The following is a 23,173-nucleotide window of genomic DNA, read 5'->3' as shown; positions in this document are numbered from 1 at the left end:
GGATAAAGCTCTAGTAATAAAGGCAGTGTGGTATTATACTGGTGTGTCGATAGATCAATGGAACAACTGAGAGTTCAGAAGAAAAAACTCTTACATTTACAGTCAACCGATTTTTGACAAAGGCAAATTCAATGGAGAAAGGAGAGTCTTTTCAACAATGGTTCTGGGACAACTGGAAATCCACATGCAAAAGAACAAAGTTGGGCGTTTATGTAATATCACGCATAAAAGTTAACAAAGAATGGATTTGAGGACTCGAGTATAAGCGCTAACCCTAGAACACTTTTTTTTAATGTTTATTTTTGAGACAGAGATAGACAGTATGAGCAGGGGAGGGTCAGAGAGAGAGGGAGACACAGAATTGGAAGCAGGATCCAGGCTCTGAGCTGTCAGCACAGAGCCTGATGCAGGGCTCGAGCCCACAAACTGTGAGATCATGACCTGAGCTGAGGTCGGACGCTTAACCGACTGAGCCACCCAGGTGCCCCAACCCTACAACAATTTTAAGAAGAAAATATAAGGGAAGCTTGTTGTGATCTTAGATGCGGCAAAGATTACATGTGAAATCAGAAGCAGGATCTAGAAGAGAAAATGATCAATAGGACTTCATCACAATAAAAAACTTCTGCCCTTCAAGAGACACTCTCAAGAAAATGAAAATGGAAGCCACGGCCTGGGAGAACACGGTTACTGAGCATGTCTGATAAAGGACTTGTATCCAGAATATATAAAGAACCGTTAGTGTGAAGACACCCAATGTAATAAATGAGGCACAGATCTGAACAGACATTTCTCCAGAGAAACTGTGCAAACTATAAAACACCTGGAGCACACAAGCAGGTGTATGGTATCCCTGGCCATTAGAGACATGGATATCCCCACCCCAATGAGACACCACCTCACCGACATGCACTAGGACGGCAGGAATCTCAAAGGCAGAGAGTAACCTGTGTTGGCAAGGCTGAGGAGAGGATGAGACCCACAAACCCTACTGCGAGGAAGGAGGGTGGTGGCTGTGGAAAAGTTTGGCAGTTGGTGAAAAAATTAAATATAAACTTTTGTATGACCCAGCAATTCCACTCTTATGAGACATGAAAACATAGACCACCCAAAAACCTAGAAGCGAAGGTTCGCCGCGGCATTATTCATCATAGCCAAAAACCAGAAAGAATCCCGATGTCCGTCCACAGGTGCCTGGATAAACAAAAAAAGGCACGCCATGCACAACGGAACAGTATTCCACAGGAAGAAAGGGGGTGAGGTGCAACAGGTGCTCATGGGTGAGTTTCAAAAATATACTGATTGTATGATTCCATTTATATGAAATACCGTCCATTTATGAAATACCAGAAAAGGCAAGGGGGGTGCAAATCTGCAAGACAGAAAGATGAGTGATTGTCTGGGGCTGGGAGTGGGGACAGAGACGGACTGCAAAGGGCCAGGAGACAACTTTTGGAGGTGATGGAAATGTTCTATAACTGGGTTTATGGTGGCGACTGCACTAAGATCATTGAATTGTAGATTTAAAATGGACAGATTATATGGTATGTAAATTATACCTCAATAAAGCTGTTAAAAACACCCCAAATTATTCCAGCTGTGGGGACTGGGTCCTCCTGCAGACACAAACCCCCAAAGCTTCCAGTGGCTGCCCCTCTCTGTCACCCCTGCTCAGGCTTGGGTGGCTGAGCAGCCGGTTCCTTCTCCCTGGAGCCTTTGCTGTCAACAGTGAGTGGGGCGAGCTCCTGCTGTCCTGTTGGCCAGTCTTGGATGCGCAGGAGTGACAGGAACAAGGGGGACTCCGACAGGGAGGGCAGGTGCCTTGGGGCTCTCCAGGTTGACAGTTGTACCTAAGTGCCACCTTAAAGCAGACATATCAGAACTCTACGGCCAAGACAGGAAGGAGCACAGAAAAGAAACACTTTTTGGGGCACCTGGGTGGCTCAGTTGGTTAAGCATCTGACTTTGGCTCAGGTCATGATCTCAGGGTTCATGGTTTCCAGCCCTGCATTGGGCTATCTGCTGTCAGCACTGAGCCCGCTTCGGGTTCTGTGTCCCCCTCTCCTCTCTCTGCCCCTTCCCTGCTTGCACTCTGTCTCTCTCTTTCTCAAAAATAAATAAATGTTAAAAAATTTTTTTAAAAAGAGAAAAAGAAATGTAAAGAAACACGTTAACAAAGAATGGAACAGAACAATGACAATCCTGTGCTTGGGTGGGACAGTGGGTGAGTCTCCCTTCCCCATTTTGTCATGTTTCATAACAAGAGAAGACACTTCTCCCTTCCCTTCTCTCAGCCCCAAATGAGCAGCGGTCTTGTACCTTTACACGCGGGAGGGGTTTCCTCATGTCCCTTGTGCTGAGGCCAAGGTGGGGGTGGGGTGACACCCCTTGCTGGCTCACCAAGCACACGGCCCCCAGGACAGAGCCGGAGCCTGGGAGTCTGTTCCCTTTCCCAGCCTCTTCTGTCCAACCCATGGCCAAGCCCCATGGCCAAGTTCAGCCTGTCTGGGTCACACCCCCCTAACTGGCATATCTTGTGTCCTCCTATTCCCTCGGGTTCTTTCCTCACTGCTGACAAGTGCCTTTTCTAGAATACGCTCGCTGGCCTCTGGCTGACCCCTGGCCCTGCACCCCAATCCCTGAACTCCTTGGCTCCCCCGACCCCACTCCCTCTGTGAGGCTCTCGCCTCTGCTCTGCTCAGTTCTGCTGGTTCCCCAGCTGGAAATGGTCTCCCCATCCATTGTTCTGGAAGGAGACAAGTCTCGTCCCCTGCGGTCCCTGGGCCTGGCACAGAGAGGCTCACTGGGGTTTCTTCAGGTAGAGGTTGTGAAAACGGGCAGCCGCCTGGCCCACATGCACAGGCCAGGCCAGAGCAGCTGCCGAACAGACCTTTCTTGCTCCCCAGGCTGGAGATGCACTGATTTAAGAGCACAGGTTGGGAGCCGGTGGGCCCGGGTAAGAATTCTGGCTCTGTCATGAGCAGCCTCACCTCTGTGAGCCTCAGGGAGGATCTGAAACGGGGACAAGAAGTCATGCATCAGCAAAGCCGGGGCACTGTGTCCCTACTGCTGGGACAGGACGTGCTGAGTACACGTTGGCTGTTTTGATTCCCAGCTGTCTAAGCTCCTTCTCCCTTCTCCTCACAAAGCAGAAATATTGGTGTATTTCTAACTTCTTTCTTGCTGCGTTAATATTCAACAAGTGACACAGAGCAGGAAGTGAAGGGAAGAGCGGGAGATCGGTGGGTTGGTCTCGGGTAGTGGTGTCTGTCCCGCAAGTGCTGGGGAGAAGCCTGACGGCAGGGGCCCAGCTGGGGCTGAGCAAGTTCAAGAACTGATTGGATGAAGACAGCATGAGCTCTTCTCATGGGTCCACCGGAGCCTCCAGGGATGAGAGACCCACAGGTGGCAGAGGATGCCGGTGCCACTTTGGTCCTTCCTCGTCCTTCTCCCCCTGGCCTCCCACCCACACCCTGCAAAGGACGCCTCTTGAAGCTGCCTCAAACCCACCCACCCTCTTCCTCCCAGGGACCCCTGCCCAGGCTCCCTGCTCCTTCGGAATGAACACTCGCTCCCTCCTGCCTCTCCTTCGGATACACACATCCCTCCTCCTGGGCCACCGTCTCTCTGCAAATCACAGTCCTGGCAGTTTCCAGAGCACAGAATGACCAAGCCGAAAAAGTGCTCTGGCCCAGCTGCCCCGTCCTCCCTCCCCTCGGTGCACCTTACAGAGCCCAAAGACTCCTTTGTGTTTGTGTCTGTGTCTCTAATAGACATTAGTGGTTTTCAGGGGCAGGAACAAGGTGAACTCAGTTTGGTATCCCTCTGCATGCCAGTCAGATTTCTAAAGTGGCTCCAATGATTCGCACCTCCCAAGCATTGATACCCTTGTACCTTGAGTGTGAGCTGGACCCAGTAACTTTTCACCAGTAAAATATGGCAAAGGTAATGAGATGTTCCTTCTGTGATTAGGTTATGAAAGACTTACTTCTAGTAGATTCTCTTGCTGGCTTTGATGAAACAAGCTATTATGCTGCTACACTCCAGGCAGCAAGGCTAAGGTGACCTCCAGCCAGCAGAGAACTGAGGCTCTTGGTCCAATAGCCAGAGAGGAACTGGATCCTGCTGTTATGGTCTGAATGTCTATACCCCCCAATTCCTAACCCCCATTGTGATGGTATTAGGAGGGGGCCTTTGGGAGCTGATTAGGTCATGAGGGTGGGGCACTCATGAATGGTATTAGTGCCCTTAGAAAAGGGGCCCCCAGAGAGCTCCCTCATCCCTCTCCCAGGTGAGGACACAGGGGGAAGATGGCCATCAATGAACCAGGAATCAGACTAAACACCAAATCTGCTGACACCTTGATCTTGGACTTCCAGCCTCTAAAACTGTAAGAAATAAATTACTGTTGTTTATAAGCCACTCAGTCTGTGGTATTCTGTTCTAGCAGACCCAACAGACTAAGAGATCTACCCATTACTGAATGAGCTTGAAGACTGATCCTACTCTGGTCCACTGCAGCCTGTGGGAGATCCTGAAGCAGAGGACACAGCTAGGCCTTGCTGACTCCTGCCCACAGAAACTGTGAGACAGCAAGCCTGTGCTGTTTTAAGCCACTAAGTTCTGGGGGGTAATTTGTTACACAGCAATTGATAACTAATACACTCAGTGAGTGATGGAATTTCCTAGCCTTAGCTATGGAAGAAAATAGACAGCCAGCTCTCACCAGGCTGTGATGTGTCACCAGTTAGAAACTCTTCCACCACCAGAGGCACCTGGGTGGCTCTGTTGGCTAAGTATCCAACTTTGGCTCAGGTCATGATCTCACGGTTTGTGGGTTTGTGAGTTTGAACCCCACATCTGGCTCTCTGTTGTCAGCACAGAGCCTGCTTTGGATCCTCTGTCTCTCCTCTCTTTGTCCCTCCCCTGGTTTCTCTTTCTCTCCATTTCTCAAAAATAAACAGACATTAAAAAAAAAAAAAAAAAAAAAAAAAAAAAAAAAAAAAAAAGAAAGCCTTTCACCAAGGGAGAGAGACCAGATGTACTGTAGGAATAGTCACACCATTGTGCTACTGGGCCAACAAGGGGACACAAATAAGGAATAGCAATATTTTGGAGAGGGAGGATCTCCCAGATATCAACCTCCTTCCCAGGCAGAGTCCCAGACCACTTTTTAAAGACACTCTGTACCTTTTTGTTAGTATTTCCTCATATTCCCACCATCTTCATTTAGTCTATGAGCTTGTCAAGGGCAAGGATTATTTTCTAGAATACCAACTGGCACGTATTATTTATGCCTAATAAATATTGGATGCTTGTGGACTATACTGGCTTCCTAGGTAGGAAGGTCAGCTCACCCAAATGAATGGGGTAGGTTAAATATAGACAGCCATTATGAAGGGTGATGTGAGTAAAACCATCTGTAAGATGGATAATATGAACACCCAAAATAGCCACTCAGTCTTTTTGATAATTCTGGCCACTCTGGAAGCCACAGGATGCTGCAAGGGACATACTGGATGCTGGGGGTAATGGGTGTGTTTCCTTGGGGCTGTTAATACCAGTGAGACATCATTTTCTCTGAAACCTTCTGGGTTTCTGCCTGACCTTCTTGTCGTTAAGTGTGGACGACACTGACTAGCAGTGAGAGAGACTTAACTTGCTTAGTGCAAATGAAGTCCACACGTGAGTTAATATACAGGAGGGTAGAGGACACAGGCCCACAAGGAAGGGGGTTCACAGATTCACCGTTAGAGAAGTTGGCATGGGATGAAAGTCTTACTTCATAATATAAAAATATGTAATATTAATGTTAATAAATCCTGCCATATACATTTGATTTATGGTAGGATTAGACAGCTCATTTAAGAAAAGTATCTACATATGTGTGTGTATATAAGGTACAGTCCATGTGCATATATAATATGCAGTATATCTTTATATATTTTTTCCATGAAAGCAATTTGCTATTTGGTTTTCTATCAAGGATACTTTGAAATTACACAGGAAGGTGAGGGACGCTTTTGGAAGAATTTGGTATACCATTTTTGGCTTGGTGTTGTTTTTCTGAAATCTCAGTTTAGAGAATGCGGTCATTATTAACATTACGTTAATTTTCCTCTTCTAAATGCTGACTCTGTGCATTTTTTGCTTTTCTTTAGATTGGCACTAGAGGGCAGCATATGCCCATGTTTAAATATCACAGCAGGCGGCCACCTCAATTTACAGTTAAAAGAGAACCAGGGGGCAAATTTTGCCTCCCCATGCTTTAGAAGCAGAAAAATTTTAATATCCACTGGCTTTTATTTTACTAGTGATAGTATCTAAATTAAAGATATAAAGACTAATACACAGGCCGACTGTTAGAAGTAGCAAGCTTAAATTAAGAGTTCTAGAATTTTGAAATTATGCTTTTAAACACTGGAATCCCAGCGTCTTGCATTTAAACAGAACAAACCTCCCAGTTTTCACTTCCTCTTTTATATTACTTAGTTTGTCTTTACTCTATTTCTGTAAGTCAAGGATAAACAAAAATTTGTGCCAATTCTTACAGAAATAAATATAACTGCCAACAACATTCAGGTAGGAATAACTAATAATATCAACTGTCATCTGCTGAGGCTGGATCCTTTCTATATATCCTTTTTCCCCTCAGCATCCCCGCCAAATAATAAGGCAGTCATAACGAGTTTCATGTTAGGGCAAAAGAGATGAATGAAGGCTGGCAGAGGGACTTGCCTAAGGCCACCCAGAAAAGCAGCCCTTGGGATCACACACAGCTCCATGTCACTCCTTCCTTGTGCTGGAGATGCGAGTCTGAGGCTCTAGGCCACATCCTCTGCACTTTGGTTGTTCTCACCCTGCTCTTGAACTAGCCAGTGTGCCTTGGCTCCTTGGTCCTCAGCATTTGTAATATATGTATGTATGTAGATTATGTAAGACACAAATCTTTAGAAAGGTTAAACAGACTCCAGATGTCACATTATACATAGGCCATCTCTGTCCTTGAGGCATTTTAGAGAGAAAGACATCAGGGCCCAGGTTCTTAGTCCTGACGTGGGCATAGGGAGGAGTTACTCAGAAGGAAGGTCTCCGAGAAGGCAAGTTCCAAGAAAGAAGAAAGGGGTGAGATAGCCTAGAGGGGAGGAAAGCAGGAGAAGACACCAGGAAGGATTAGGTAAGCTCAGACAGAACAGAGAATTAACAGCCAAGGCCCAGGGGCTCTGAGGAATCTGTGTGGAATTGTTGGAAAATGAAATGGGCCTGTTATCACCAGTGCCTGCCTCCTCTATTAACTGATCCCTTTTGTGAGGGGTGAGCAAGACAGCAAAGGCCTCAGGGGCTCCCACCTGCAGCTTCCAGATGGACACTGCATGGAAAAGATGATCTTGCACAAAAAAGCCACCAACTGCTTGTAGACCAACCAGGGCCCCTGGCCACTTCTCACCAAGCCAAAGGGGAGAGGGTGCTGCAGACAGGTCTTCCCCTCTCTCGCTTGCTCTCCCTCTCGTTCTCCCTCTCTCTCTGTCTCTCTCTCTCTCTCTCTCTTGTCCCTGTCTGCCTGCAGAGGCACGTAACTCCTGAAGCCTTTGGAAGAGACTCCAAGAACTTGTTGCATCAGCTGATGATAAATGAACAGCATGTGGACCACGCTTGGGTCGGAGGGAAGTGCTTCTCTGTAACATAAAGTCTGGATGGAGTCTCATGAAACAATGGTATTAATCAGTTCATTAGATTCTAGTGAGTGTCTGTCAATTTTTTTTTTAATTTAAAACGAAAAAAAATTATTTTAGAGGGAATGAAAGAGAGACTTCTTGAGTGGGGGAGAAGGGCAGAGGGAGAGAGAGAGAATCTTAAGCAGGCTCCATGCTCAGCATGGAGCCCAAGGTGGGGATTGATCCCAAGGCCCGGAGATTGTGACCTGAGCCAAAAAAGCAAGAGGTGCCCTGAGTCTCCGTCATTCTTGGACAATGGATTTCCACAAGTGTTTGTTCAAAAAAAGTTATTATCCTTCTATTTGCTTCTAGTTAGTTAATCCTGGCATCTTAACCTTGGCTACTGTCCTGGTTCAGAAGGTACGTTTTTAATAACAGCCTTGTAAAAAAAGGTTAGTTTAGTATGAAGAAAAATGAAGCTAATATAACACTGGATGTCAATGACACTTCAATGAGAAAAAGAAAAAGAAAAAGAAAAAAACAAAAACGAAGCTCACACACCCCAAGCAGCTCATCCTAGTTTATCTTGGATTTATCTTTGTAAAGTGGGGGGAGGGGAGGGAGGCCAATTATTGTCCAGGGACTCCATGGGAATTGTCCGAGTGTATTTGCAAGAAAGAGACTCTGAAGGGAAGGGTAAGAGAGTGACACCAGCAACTCTTCCCTCCTGGCCTGAGACCCCCTTTGTACTTGATTTCCTTTCATCCTCGGCAAGTACAAAAACATCACCAAAGGTCAAATATTTTTTCCAGTTTGTCATCTTGGCAAGCCGAATCTAAGAACATAGTTGTTGAATTTGTATTCCCAAATAATCTTTCCAGGTTTGCATCAAAGAGGAAAAGGATACTATATTTCCTTCAGTTTAGCTTGTTAAGCAAAATCTAACAATGACTAATGAGGTCTATCAACTCCCAGAGTTCAGGGGTAGCTGGCCGCTCCCAGAGAACGATACATAATCACACAAATCTGCGGGGAGGCCAGCTGGAAAGCCAGAAGGTCCAACCTTGACTTGGGCACTAATGAAAGAACCCTCTTTGCTGCATTCTTTCGTAAAGTAAGGGAATTTAGGTACAGAAAGGACACTGAGGGAGATGCTGTCCGCCTAAGGCATTTTGCAACCTCTAGCATGAAATAAGCTTTAGGCTCTTCACTTTGGCTTAGCAGAGGGTTGGAACAGGATGAATTACTTGGCATTTAATTGCTTTTTTTCTTAAATATACAGTTCCTTGGCATGTATTGTAATAATCCAGGAGAATGAAGCAAAATGAGGTCATGTGAAATTTCTCTGGTCAGCATGACTCGTGGAAATGTAGGAAGAAAGTCCATGAACCTGCCTGTCTGCTCCCAGAGCCCCATGCAGCACCCGAGGGGCTAAAATGATTAGTCTGCACAAGTCCTGCCTTGAACTGTACTGGGCTCCACTTGTTTGCTCATGTGGGCAAGTAAGGGTGGATGGGTGGCATCAAGCTGACTTCTGCATTTTAATTCATGGCTGAGTAACTGCCTGATTTATTCACAATTTATATTTTTTAAAAAGCATGTGTGTTAAACATGCTAATGATATTCCCATGCAAAGTTCAGTGTGATGTAAATCAAGATGAGCTCTTCCATAAGTCACAAACAGTAATTACCAGGAAAATGACATGACTCTGTAGTTTAGTGATGCCCTTTTAAATGAAGGGAAACCCTTTTATTATGCTGTGATCTTAATAGCATCATGGAGCATCCATGTACCACTATGTGGGCATAGCACGAGAAAGGATCAAACCTTACCTTGTGAACTAAAACAAAAGTAGCTAAGCACGAGCTTCCTATACCCTGAAAAGGTCCCTGCTCCCTATTCCTCAGGCTCCTTGCCTGGATGGACCCCAGGGTCAAGTTCTCGGCTGACTCTCGGTTGCCTCAGAGTCAGGGCAAATTTCCCCATCCAAAGCCCTGACAGGCCCAGCACACAAGCCACGCCCTCATCCGGAGGCCAGGGTGGGACAAAGCTGTTGCTGGTTCGTTCCACACAAGCCTTGCTAAACCTCCCGCCCTCTCCTGAGTCCTAGGAAGAAGATGCCCTGGGGGGGCACCTCCCATTACGTACCTGATTACTGTGGGGGTGATCTCTGCACAGAAGAACACGCTGAGGCTTCCCACCGCGTGGGAGGCGAACATGCCCACGATGGAAAACGTGATGGAGAATTTGTCCTTGACACTATCACTCATACCTGAAGGAGAATCAGAGGGAGACAGTGAGGCGGGCAGGAGGGAAGGGAAAAGGAGGCTGGCATGGCAGGCAGGGGGTGGGGGAGGGGTGCAGAGACAGCAGTGGGACAGGGGTGGGAGGAAGGCCTGGGACCACAGGAAGGGTCTTCCTCCTTCCCCAGTAGAAGTGCAGACTAGGGCACTCAGTTCCCTCTGGAGACCGAGGAGCACGTCAGGTGTAAGAGGTCAGACCCTCTTGGTGGAGACTTTGTTGGGGTTCCCGTGATTTCCTGTGGGCCTCGAATGCTAGAGCTCACGCGGACTCTGCCAGAGTTCCTTAGGCCACAAGCCGGGCCTGGCAGGAAGGAAGGTGGGTAAAGAGGGGAAGGCTGGTCTCCCTGGTGCTCTAGCAACACCCCTTCTATCCCAGCTTTCAGAGAAGGAAGGTCTCTGCTATTCCGGCCTCAGGGCTGACCCGTCCAGTACACAGGACAGGGTTTACTAGGCTGGATTTAAGGGAATAAAAACTCAAATAGCCCAAACAGAAGAATTTACAGCCCAGAGGGTCAGACTTAACCCATCCAGGCATTTGCAAATGGCACCAGAGTCTGACCACACACCCACGCATCATCTAGCACAGGGTATTGGCATGCTGTTGGGGTCATACACGTGGGGCACAGCTCAGTTCCCTGCAAGGCTGCATTATGAACTCAGGGAGCCCGCTGCAGAAAGCCCTGGCAGCATGGGCTCGGGTCAGGCCAGGCGTGTGTGACCAGCAAGATGCGGGACACCAACTCTGCCATCCCCATGGCCAAGAGCAGCGAGCTTTCACGATTCACAAAGGGGGATAGCAGCTTCCCCAGGCAGCACAGTCAGCCAGGCCTCCAATGCTCCCTGGGGTTCTCTGATGTCACCCAGGCACTGTCCGAAAGATAGCCCGCGGCACTGCGTCGGCACCAGGGTGCCCTGTGCTGACCGCCCATGCCGGCGGAAGACGTGAGGCCATGCGTGCAAGCCGGGCGCAAACGGGGAAACGAGGTGCTCTTTCTAGAGGCAAGAGGGAGTAGAGAATACAAATGTATGCTTATAGTGTCCAACCTACGGCCAACTTCAGCTGCAACTCTTGAAGGGTAGGAAGAGAGGAGGAGAAAGAGAGAGGGAAGGGAAACCACAGGTCTGTGAGTCTTTATGAAAACGCATATTTGGGTGCAATAAAAAATGGTGATGTGCACAGCACAGGCATTTGGGGCTCACCTGAGTCTGGATGCTGGCTGTATTTCCCAATCACTGGGCCCATGCAGACGAGGGTGAAGAAGGTGGGTAAAGAGGGGAGAGAGAAAGCATGTTAGGTACAAAGCTGTCACTGTGCTTTTCCATGGGACCAGTTTCTAAGCCAACTCCCCTCCACGTCTGGGTTGGCCCCACTGCCAGCCCGCCAGGCCCACTTGGGGAGCAGAACCAACACCCATGGAGGGGCCAAGTGCTAGAGGGACATGGAGACCTGGGGCTAACAGAGTCCCCGGACCCTGGGATTAGCACCTGACTAAACAAAACTCGTTTTGTTTGGAGGGGAGAGGGCTAAAACCGTTCTGCCCTCCAAGTGTGGGGAGAAAATGGAACTCTTCAGAACAGAGACTCTAGCACACCTTCTAGTCCTCAAGCCAAAGGGTTAACTTCATTGTGAAAAAAATTATCCCAGAGTCATTGCTGGTCTGTGCTCAAGGAAGCAGCAAGTTCTGCGGGGGCAGACCCATCAGGCAGCATTTCTGCGAGCTCTGAGTCCTGATACTCATAGTTACTTGTGTGCAAGGAGTGCCTGGGACATTCCTGCTCAGGGACAAAAAGGGCCTCTGTGACACTCCCAGGGGCTGCTGCTGTCACCCAAAGCTCATGAGCTTGCATAAGGGGATGGGATGGTCAGGAGCCAGTTGCCACTTCTCCATTTCCTTATTGGTCACAGCTGACAATAAGATCAGTCTCCCATCAAGATACGGAGTGCATGAGGATGTGACCAAATTAGAGAAAGGGCTCCTGGGTTTGCAAGTAGCTGCTCTTTAATCTGGTTTGCACAATGAGGTTGAGAAAGTGTGGAGTTTTTCTTTCTGTTCTGGATACAGACTCTCGCACCGTGGATGACGTGAAGGCTGTCTTCCCCGAAGCCCCACTGCACCTGGACAGTCGTGAGTCTGATTCCTGGCTCTCCTTGTGAAGCTGGGGGATGACCGGTGGCATCTGTTTCCTGCAGTGTCCCAGCCTGTCCCAGGAGGACTGCGCCTGCTCAGAGCAGGCTCGGCTGCCCGGCTCTTTTGTGTCTCGCTCTGGGCAGGTCAGAGAGAGATGCCTGGTGCCTTTTCCATGCATGAGGAGCTGTACCAAGTATGCCTCCCACAGCTGGAGGCGCTACATGGATTCCCTCTTTTTCATTTGAATTATTTTTAACATTTACTGAGGAATTCTTTGGCCCAAACGCAAGCTGGTAAACTTGGGAACATCTGCTGACAAGCAGTGTCCCGATGCAGGGGTGTCCAAATGTCCCCCTTGTTTCCCATGAAAGAGTGCTTTGTTCTTCTGGTCATGTGATGTGTCACAAAGAAACAGTCTGGCCGTCAGTGAAGTCATGTCCACCAGGACTGGGAAGGCCTCACGTGCAGGGAATCGTGGTGAACCCAGGAAGGAAGGCTCCAAGTGGCAGCCCGGGGGCTGGGCTGGGGCAGGAGGGGGAAAGGCACAGTGCACTCAGGGACAGTCACCATGGATATTCCAGTTAAAATATGTCCTTCCCAAGGTACTTCCCTCAAGCTGTTGGCTTTGGAATAATAGCTTGGGTCACAGAAAACTTCCTAAAGTCTCCCCCAGCTCTGCTGAACACCCTTTGGTCACAGGCCAGCTCCCCTCCCCCAGGCTCTGCCCCCGTGGCCCATCCGCACACCCAACCCCCACTCACAGTTGAGCAGCCCAAGCTGCAGGAGCGAGGCCAGGGCGGTGAGGATCATGAAGAGCAGCAGCCCTCCCCTGCGCCCCAGGAACCTGACCACCACGCACATAGCCAGGCAGGACGCCAGGGCGATGCTGGCCACGGTGTAGTAGTCGGCATAGAAGTTCTCGAGGAGCGGCACCTTCACCTCGTGGCCCATCATGCTCCTTGCAAAGCAGTGGTGGATCCCGTACCCCGTCAGCCTGTGGGAGACGCACACGCCGAGGGGGGCGGTGTGCAGGCGTACAAGGACAGGAGGGCTCAGTGACCAGGAAACAGACATGCAGCTCAACACATCGCAGAGAACATGCTGTTACCACGACCGCATGTCTGATGGGGTGCAATGCAAAGAGACTTCAGAGAAAGGACAGCAGCAGCCCTCTCATGGGGGTGCCTGATCACTCTCCTCACCATCACTTTAGCAGAGAGTGTGAGCATGAAAGCGGTGAGACATTCTGTTCAAACACCATCAAATGGATCCAACATGTAAGACAAAGCGCTCCCATTCGTCAACTCACTTAATCCCATGTCAGCACCGTAAGAGCTGCTGTCAGACCCATTTTACAGATGGGAAAAAAGGCTTAAAGAGGGTAAGCAGCTTGCAGAAGGTTACTAGACATACTGCCTATCTGGACCTCTGACTTTTCCTTCAGTGCTCAGGGTTCTGGAAACTTGGGGATCCACCCAGAGAACTACCTGCTTAACCCATTCCTGCTGCTATTGACAAACACACCCTGGGGAAGCCAGCAGGAAGCCAGGCCAAATGAAGACACCTGGTTTTAGAGACTTTGTTTCAGTTCTTAATTTATCATCATTTCCCTCCCTTTGCCCTGGGTCAAGCCTCTCTATCGCCTCCAGAGGCTCGTATAAACCTGCTGGGAAATGTGTGTCCCACCCGCTGGAGACAGATGTCCACTTGGGGAGACGGGGGGTACGAATGCACGCATGCACCTGGGAGGCTGCAAGTGCATGTTCAGGGCATGGGCAGTGCTGCGGGAGCACATCTGTTACATCAGCGCTCGGCACCCACCCCAGAGTGACAAATGTCCTTCTCTCCCAACCCCCACTTCCGTGCTTTGGGGAAATCAAAGTGCTTTCATCAAACTGTGAGGATGCATCAAGGTCAACTGCGGCAGAGCCTTGCCCCCACAGGGGAAGCTGCTGTTTGCCAAATGAACTCATTTCCACTTGGAACATACTCAGCAAAGGACCTGCTGGGGCAGTCGCTTTATAATCTTGCAACTGGGGAGATTCGGTTAATCTCTGGGGATCCCAGATGACTTTCTCTGTCTCTTGGCCTACAGAGGTCTCAGAGAAATCGTCTTTTTGTTCTGGGAAGAAGGAAGTCTTTGGATCATAACAGGTAATTTTAAGATAACAAGGTCAGAGAGATTGATCCCCCTTTCCCCAAACAAGAAGCATTAAAATAGAAACTTGGCATCTCCCTTATGTCACAATTTGTGTTTTTTTTCCAAACTAAAGTTGGAAAAGGCACTCCATTTGTAATGGTCCCATTAGCCTAGCCGGCATCTGCCTGAGACTGGACAGCAGCACGGTGGTCATGTCTGGAGCCGACTCTGGGCAGGGAGGCTGAAGCCTGAGGGCTCGGGCCCTGACCAACGGAGTGGCTAGGGCCTCCATGTCCTTGTCTGTAGGACAAGGGTGACAGGAGGAGCCCCAACATCGAGAACTGATGAAGTGGAGTGGCTTTGATAGAAATAGCCATGGGGAATGGTAGGAACAGAGCCCTGACTCTGGGTCTCTCTCTTTCCAGGACAGGAGTCCTGATGCCTTTCAAAATTGACTGCAAACCCTGCCCCCTGCCCTCCAATAGTCTCTAACATCAAATGAGAGTTAACATCCTCCCTCACCTGAGGTGACCTCTGACCCCGAGTGAGGGCCACTCTGTGTGGTCAGGGAAGGGCAGGGTTATTGAGCTGTGAGTCAAGATGGGAAAGACCTTCTTGGTCTACACAGGGACCCTGGGGCTTATCAGACTTATCCAGGGCCCCGTGGTCAAGCGCAAAGCCCTGGGCTGACCCGAGGCCCTCGAGTTGTGGCTGTAATTCAGGATGCAGCTGTGGGAGAAGGAGGACCCTGCCGGCCTCCCCTCCAGACATTCTCTTCTCCAGCCTCTCCCTGACCTCCACCCTGCTCGTGTCCCTCTTGTGACTCACGAGTTCACACACAGGACCACGATGTTCTTCCACAGGTTCCGGGTTCCCACCACTTTCACGATGCAGACCTTCTTGGGCCTCCGGGAGAGCTCCTTCTCCAGCTCTGCAGACAAAGAGAACCCGTGACCCGTTGGCAAGACCCTGGATAGGCAGCCTCCTAGGCGTTCCTCAATTGGGGCATCATGAAAAGGGGCATTTTTTTTTTTTTTTTTCCTTTAAGCCAGAGGATAGGGTCTGGCTCTCAGGATAGAAAACGCATTCACAGAAACACTGACTTTGCCGTTCAAATTTCCCCACGGGGCCTGAAGGGAGCCGAGGCACACCCTAACTGTACCTTTTCACAGCAAAGCCTTTCTTGCGAGGGAGGCAGGGTACATACAAATAAACAATGAGTGTAGACTCACTCCACTTTGCCTGAGTACCAAACTTAATGACAGGGGTGCCTGGGTGACTCAGTCGGTTAAGTGTCTGACTCCTGATTTAGGCTTAGGTCATGATCTCATGGTTACTGGGATCGAGCTCCACATTGGGCTCTGCACTGAGAGCACAGAGCCTGCTTGGGATTCTCTCTCTCCTTCTCTCTCTCTGCCCCTCCTCTGCTCATGCTCTCATGCTCTCTCTCAAAATAAACATTTTAAAACATGTAAAAAAAAAAAAACAAACAAACCCAAATGACATTTTGGGTTACAGAGGCACTAATCAGGTTCAGGTCGTATTAAAACAAGCAGTTCTTTTCTGTGTGGAGTCTGATCTGTCCACCTCACCCACTGTTCAGAGATCAGGAGAAGCACGTGCTCATATGCTCCCTAACTTCACAGGTGGGAAGTACAGTGGCTGTGGCTGTAGCTGCTCCTTCTGATGCGGCCCCTAAGGGTGTGCATCTCTTTGGAAAGAGAAATAAACACACGCATGAGCACGTATGCACAGAAGTGCATATATGTGTGTATGCACATATGTGTATATGTACGTTTTAGTTAACAGTCAAAGGTCTTTGGGGGCTGAGCAAGACAGTGTTCTGCCTCAGAGTGATATGACTAACTACAAAGTTATTAGACAGAACTCCTCATGAGGCTCAAATTAGCTCTGAAAGCCATTCTGAACAGAGTCCACTAGTGCTCCAATGCCACATTGACATTTGCTGAAGCCCAGGTGTCAACCTGGCAGTTTAACAGGGAGGGTCAAAACACAGAAATGCCCCAGCCTTCAGGATCTGCCCTTGTGTCTGTGAGCAGAAATGCCATACATTCAGCCCCCAAGGCCCCTCCGTGCTCTCCTAGCCCAGCAGGTCCTCAGGGAGTAATTCTCTCTACTTAGGAGCTCACCAAGAAAAAGGAGACCTAACCCATTGGTTGGGTGGCCCGTGCTCAAGACTGTCAAGGGCATGAGAAACGAGGCCCAGACCAGAGGAGGCTGGGGAGATGACAACAAAGTGTGATCCTGGATGGGATCCCGGAACAGGAAGTCATTAATGGAGACACTGGCGACATCCAGATGAAGGCTGGGGTCTGCTTAACACTACTCTACCAATGGCAGTTTCTCAACTGTGACAAAGGTCCTATGGTACTATGTTAACAATGGGGAGACTATATTCAGAAATTCTGTACTAATTTTGTAACCTTTCTGTAAACCTAAAATTATTGCAAAATACATTTACTGAAAGAAACAAAAACACAAACAAAGCCAAGTAGTATGGGTGGGAAGGCCCCATCTAATGAGGGCAGGGCTTCTGTGCTTGGAGGAAACAGAATTACCTCGGGACAGACCCTGCAGCAGCCATGTGCATGGGGACTGCTACTGATGTGCTCTCTGGCACTTCCTAGGGCCTCTTCCACCTCCTTGGTTCCAGTTTGAAGGGAAATATGTTGCTTAACCATAAGGCTTTAGGAGTTACTTAAACAAAAAAATTTTTGGATCAATGTCACCAGCTGGGGCATTGAAGGGAGAAGGAAAAACCTTTTCGATGTCGAAGGGATGCCATGCCACTTGAGTTCCCAGACCTTTCTTCCTTCCCACTTTTAGGTGCAAAGCCTGAGGTGTGTGCAAAAGCCAGAACAGCTGGCACTTTGGGTGTCTATCCATGGATCCCCCTCGACTCCCAAGCTCTTCGGAACCTTTATTTTCCCCTCTGCAAAAACAGACTAATCTGATTTACAAACATCCTTTCCCCATGGCTAAAACACTAAAAAACTTTTAAAGAGCATGGCAATGTTACGGTTAACAGATAATGCGGGATCCAATGATCTTAGTATCTTCACGGTTATAAAACTCATCAGGAATCAACTATAATAGCCACACTTGCTCACCATGGAAGTCATCCAAGAAGAAAATTTAAATGTCTATTAGCATGTTTACAGAAGTTAAAATCTCTTTTTGTAATGTGGTCCAAACCTAACTGCTAATACATTATTGTATATGAAATAGATGTTTAAAGAAACTGCAGCAATTTCAATTGTGACTTAATTTTTCTTTTTTATAGGATTAAACTGTAGAGCCCAAGGTCTAAAGAACTGACTGTAGTCTACAGGGGTAACTGCATTATTCTAAATGGAATCAGATTAACCTGTCTGGAGCTATTGACATGTTGTCTCTGTTACATACCCTACCAGCCTATGAATAACAACATAAAGCTTCCTCAGCACTAGGTCTGTTTCTCTGGGACAAAAATCCCCCATCTCTGAGTTGTGAGAAACATCAGATGACTTTTGAGACACCCTAAGGTAACTGAATACAGGAGGCCTTTCTGTCTCTGTAGTCATCAGACAGAAATCAGGGATGTCCTAAAGTCCCTGAACGTGGCTATATGAGAGTAAGAAGGGGAAGTGCAAGTTGATCAGACTCTGAGCACCAAGGAAATGACTGATAAAAGCATTTCCTCTCCCTGTCTCTCCTCCCAAGCTCTCTGACCCTCTGGATTCACAGCCATTAGAAAAATTTCAAAATGGGGTGCCTGGGTGGCTCAGTCGGTTAAGTATCTGACTTCAGCTCAGGTCATGATCTCATGGATCGTGGGTTCAAGCCCCACATCAGGCTCTATGCTGACAACTCAGAGGCTGGAGCCTGCTTCAGATTCTGTGTCTCCCTCTCTCTCTGCCCCTCCCCCACTCACCCTCTGTCTCTCTCTCTCTCTCTCTCTCTCTCAAAAATAAACATTAAAAAAAAAGAAAGAATAATTTCAAAACAAAACCAAGTGGGGCTTATTTAGTTTTGACAAGCCAGCAGCTCCCACTCCACCCTGTATTTCCCTGCCCCTTCTCCTCTGCATGTTTGGTCACAACCTAACCTGGGATACAGCAAGGAGTCTGAGAGACCTGGCAGAATCCCACTTTTGATTCTCTTTGCTGAGCTTCCTTGGGAAAGCTGCTCTGTGCCTCAGTTTCTCAGCTATTAAGCGGGACAATGCTCCTACAAGGCCCAAATGAAGGAAGCAGATGAAGCCCCATGTGGCCCTTGGTGGGCAGGCAGCCTTCCTAGCCCAGTGCTCTGGCTGACCAAGACTGTCCTGGCTCCCCCCCAAACAGCTGTAGAAGGGAGAGGTGTCCTTGCAGACACGCAGAAGGAGACATGACCTCTACGTATGTAAGAGATCCAGGCGAGGGGCCAAACCGTGCTTCTTGAGGATAGCACAGGGAGAAGATGGTGGTAGTACACCGAAGCCCAGGCTCAGAGATGCAGGGACAGCACACACAGACGATAATCTGTGTTTGTTTGGATGGGGGTGTGAGATTAACTGGCTGTGCTTTGATGCTTGTGTGCACTGTTAATGCATTACGGGTGAAACTGGGAAAGCAACAGTTATAGAAAGGAGAAGACAAGAGAAGTAGGGGAAAGAAGAGGGGAGGAGGAACGGGAGGAGGAGGAGCAGAATCAGGAGGAGCAGAAGCAGGAGAAGCAGATGTAGCAGGAGAAGAAACAGTAATAACAGGAGGGGGAGGAGCAGGAGTTGGAGCAGCAGGAGGAGGAGCAGGAGGAGCAGTGGGAGGAGGAAGAGCAGGAAGAGGAGAAGCAGATGTAGAAGGAGAAGAAACAGCAATAGCAGGAGGGGGAGGAGCAGCAGGAGGAGGGGGAGGAGCAGCAGGAGGAGCAGGAGTTGGAGCAGAAAGAGGAGGAGGAGCAGGGGGAGGAGGAACAGCAGGAGGAGCAGCAGCAGGAGGAGGAGCAGTAGCAGGAGGAGGAGGAACAGCAGGAGGAGGAACAGCAGGAGGAGGAACAGCAGGAGAAGGAGGAGCAGGAGAAGGAGGAGCAGGAGAAGCAGGGGGAGGAGGAGGAAGAGAAGGAAGAGCAGGGGGAGGAGGAAGAGCAGGGGGAGGAGGAACGGCAGGAGAAGGAGGAGCAGCAGCAGGAGGGGGAGGAGCAGGAGGAGGAGGAACAGCAGGAGGAGGAGCAGGGGGAGGAGGAGGAGCAGGAGGAGGAGGGGGAGGAGCAGAACAGCAGGAGGAGGAGCAGGGGGAGGAGGAATGGCAGGAGAAGGAGGAGCAGCAGCAGGAGGAGGAGTGGGAGGAGGAGGAGGAGGAAGAGGAAGAGCAGCACAGCAGTCCCCCACCCCCATCACAGCCATTGTCAATCACATGCACTAAAAGCTCCAAGGCAGTGGCTCTGAGGCCCAGGCCCAAGCTCAGAAGGAGTCATTTCCTTGGTACTCTCAGAAGGCGCCCATTGTCTCCCCCACACAGCCCCTCAGTCCTCAGGTGTGGATTTAGAAATGATGGCACTTGGCCATTTGGATAAGTGCTTCAGAAGCAAGCAGATGAGAGCGACTATACGGACCTTAGCGAAGTCACCTCACACAGCTCTCTCTTCAAAATCTACCCAAAGTTTTGACAAGTGACCCAGCAGTGCTGACCTCTGCGACTCCCTCTCTGTGCACGTGACTGCAGCCGGCCTAAAGCCCGGAGGAGAAATTTTCTGTAACCACTCAGGTTAGGATCAGAGCGCTGGGGTCAGCCTGCCTGGGCCAACCTTGGTGTCATCACTCTCCAGTGGTGTGGCTTTGGGCAAGTTACCTAACCTGGGGACTCTGAGGAGTAATTCACAGACCCTCTTCTCACCTCAGTTTCCGAACAGATGGACAAGACAGAGGGGGCAGTGAGGGCAGACTCCAAGCCTGATTACTGAGAAGGGCAGGGGGCAGCCCCACATGGGCCTCATGCTGGGACTCACCCTCCCATCCGGCAATGCTGGGCCAGGTGGGCTTCTCCGGGGGGGTGCTTCCCAGAGAGGGCCTGATGCATGAGGACAGAGGACACCCACTCCCCGCACGGGGCTTGCTCCTTCCACATGGAGCCACATCAGCAGCAAGAAGCAGTGCTCCCCAACACTTAGCTTCTCTGGGCCCCACATCCCCATATGTCAAGCAGGGATGATGTGACGACTGACCTCATTAAGACTCTGGTGAGAATCAAATGCCGGTGGAGAGTGTCACCCATGCCTGCAGAGTCACTGCCCAATGACTGCCTGTGTTACCGTTACTATTGCCAGGGGCTGAGCACAGGTCTGACTCCAAGATGTCTTCTCACGGTGGGCTGCAGTCTACAGCTGGGGCCAGCAGCACTCGGACTCTTGAGAGGACGCTGAACGTCTTGGGAATTAGGACGTGAGGACAGATGCCAGTTCCTGGTCGCTTTCTGTGACACTAATGTTTGCAGGAATGACACTGACCATGACACTCAGGAGGCACATCCGCTTATCTACCTAAATTCGGCTATCAACTCTGCTGGGGAAAGCTGACATGTTCAAAGATAAACCAAGATGGCTTTAAAAGAGGAAAGGGCATGGATAATTCTGGAACGTCAGGTTTTCTTCTAGCATGAATGCAAAAGGATGTGCTGGCAGGGGCATGAGCATTGCCCCCACCCCAACCCCCATATGCATCCAGGCCTGAGACTCTCATCTACCCAGAGGTGAGGTGTCCGGCAACCATGGCCGATTCCCATGTGAAACTGCCCTGCCCCCTCCTGGGCTGCAGGAGGCCTCGATTCAATTGTTCAGTAGACATTCAGGGCAAGCCTGCTTCGTGTCAGGTCTGCTGCTGGTGCCAGGATGCAAGGGAGCCCAGCCTTGCACACCCAGGCTGCCATGCCGGCTCTCGTCCATGGCAGGGTGATCGGCCCCAACAAGGAGCCACAGAAACTGGTCAGCTACAGCTGCACATGAATGATGGGGGAAAACACCTAACTGGAGGGCTGACCTCGTCCCTGAGGAGCTGACCACAGTATAGATGGGGTAGCAGGAGGACCCAGTGTGGGGACAGCCCTGCAGAGGGGAGGCATTCGGTGTATTCTGAGAGCCTAATGCGGGCTGCAGCGCCTTGGAGAGGCAGGCAGAGGTGACACAGGGTCTCTGAGCAACTTCAGTGAAGGTCTTAGGGATCTAGCTGGAAGGCCCCTGGAGACTGCTGAGGGATTTCTGAGCAGGTGATGTGAGGGGAGGGGCAGTGAGGTCAGAGACAAGAAGACTCATTAATGTGAGTCCCAGTAAAGGACAGGTATTGGCAGGTGGACGAGATGAGGTGATGGGAAAAAGATTCCAAGCAGAAAAACAAGCCAGCCTAAGAAAGTTGGAAGTGGCCGATTCAGATGAAGCAGACTTCACCTACCTTCCCCCAGCACTGGCTTCAACACATTTGACAGCTGGGAGTGAGCAGAACTCCAGAGGCAGAGGGGAAACATGTATCCCCTGGGAGTGAAGGCAGTGATAACCCTCCCAAGAGGGGGAAAGTCACATGCATCAAGCTACCTCTCCCCCCGCCTCCTGCTGGAACAGCAGCAGAACTCATAAGCAAAGACAGGCAAAAAAGATGGAATACCACTTGCCAAAAATAGGAGGAAAATGAATCAGTGTAATTAGTATTGAGAAAACAAGCTCTTCCCAGACAATATTTTAACCGGAAAGAAGTGGATTGTGGTGATTTAATTAGGGAAATGCCAGAAACAAATTATACTGTAAGACTTAAGAGCATGAACCTGCTAATGAATGTGGCCCAGAGAAGTTTGGGAAGATGGCTGGACATTCCAAAATGAGCAAACATGGCCCCAAAGGGGAAATGAATCCAATTCTCATTCTTCTCCACAGTTACGGTAGTATCTCTGTCTCTCAGCTCCCCCTGATCTCTCAGAAGTAGCACAGTGAAGCTGCCTCTCTTGGACTTCCCGGGTTCAAGTCCCAGCTCAATTACTTAGTAGTCTGACTTTCAGCAAGATGCTTAACCTCTCTGTGTCTCAGTTTCCTCATCTGCAATTCTGGATAATTTTAGTACCTCTCTCAGAGGACTATTGTGAAGAAATAGAAGTTAATATATGTGGAGCACTTAGATTCTATATTAAATAGAAGCTGGTATTTGCAAATCATTTGGAAAAGTGACTGACATATAAGCACTATGTAAATTTATTCTGTTTATTATCATTGCCACTGGATAAAAAGGGACCACAGATGTCCCTCTGCAAAGCACGAGCACTCAGTACTCTTCATGTAAAGCAGACCTGGTTCATGTCCTTCCTCAATCCAGTAATGCAAGGGTTCCAGGCTTCCTGAACTCTTCTGCCTGTGCTGAAGTGCCTGGCAGATCAAGCCTGCCCTATAGGTGGAGGCTGCCTAGCCTTGCTGTCCCCATCTGCCAGGTCATAGGTACAGGCCAAGGCAAGGGTGCCATCTGGTTAAGCAGCAGCATCTGGGGGACTTTTATTGACCATGAACCCCAGACTTGAATCAGGAGTCTAATTAAAAGCCTAAGAACCATGGAATAGATGATTCCAGAAGCCCTTCCTAGCCAGTGTGATTCAGACCTCCTATGTTCCTTTCCTGTTGTGAATGGAGACGTCCATTCTCCTGCACTTAGGTCTCTGCTCACCTGTTACCTTGGAGCCGGGCTACCCCTGAGCATCTGAATGTGACCCCTCACCACCACCCTCTATCTCTCTACTCTGGATTTTTCTGACAGCATTCATTCCTCCTGATGTATTATACACTTAATTGTTCACTGCATGCCTTCCCCTGCTTGCCGGTAAGCTCCACGAAAGCCAGGCTTTGCCTGTTTCCTTCTCTGTTCTAGAACAGTGCCTGATGCCTGATACACAGCAGGTGTTTTGAAAATATCTGTTGGACAGAATTTCAGATCATGCAGA

The 23,173-nt window shown here is 49.4% G+C and overlaps 1 protein-coding gene across 5 annotated transcripts in view; it reads right to left on the bottom strand.

The window, feature by feature from the left end:
* Positions 1–23,173, bottom strand: part of SLC22A23 (solute carrier family 22 member 23) — a 181,060-nt gene that overhangs the window by 6,351 nt on the left and 151,536 nt on the right. For 2 of the 5 annotated variants that reach the window (XM_047858395.1, XM_047858402.1), the window contains 4 exons: positions 15,057–15,159; positions 12,850–13,082; positions 11,160–11,192; positions 9,805–9,928 (listed from right to left, as the gene is read on the bottom strand). In XM_047858395.1, coding sequence (XP_047714351.1) covers positions 9,805–9,928; positions 11,160–11,192; positions 12,850–13,082; positions 15,057–15,159 — 493 coding nt within the window. Of the gene's footprint in view, positions 1–2,890; positions 3,013–9,804; positions 9,929–11,159; positions 11,193–12,849; positions 13,083–15,056; positions 15,160–23,173 lie in introns of those variants that run through there. The other 3 variants (XM_047858397.1, XR_007152115.1, XR_007152114.1) reach the window with 3 other exon arrangements.

The sequence above is a fragment of the Prionailurus viverrinus genome, chromosome B2 (assembly GCF_022837055.1).
Source record: "Prionailurus viverrinus isolate Anna chromosome B2, UM_Priviv_1.0, whole genome shotgun sequence".
Classification (NCBI taxonomy): Eukaryota; Metazoa; Chordata; class Mammalia; order Carnivora; family Felidae; genus Prionailurus; species Prionailurus viverrinus.
Note: the sequence above shows the minus strand (reverse complement) of the source record. Positions and strands in the feature narration are given on the sequence as shown.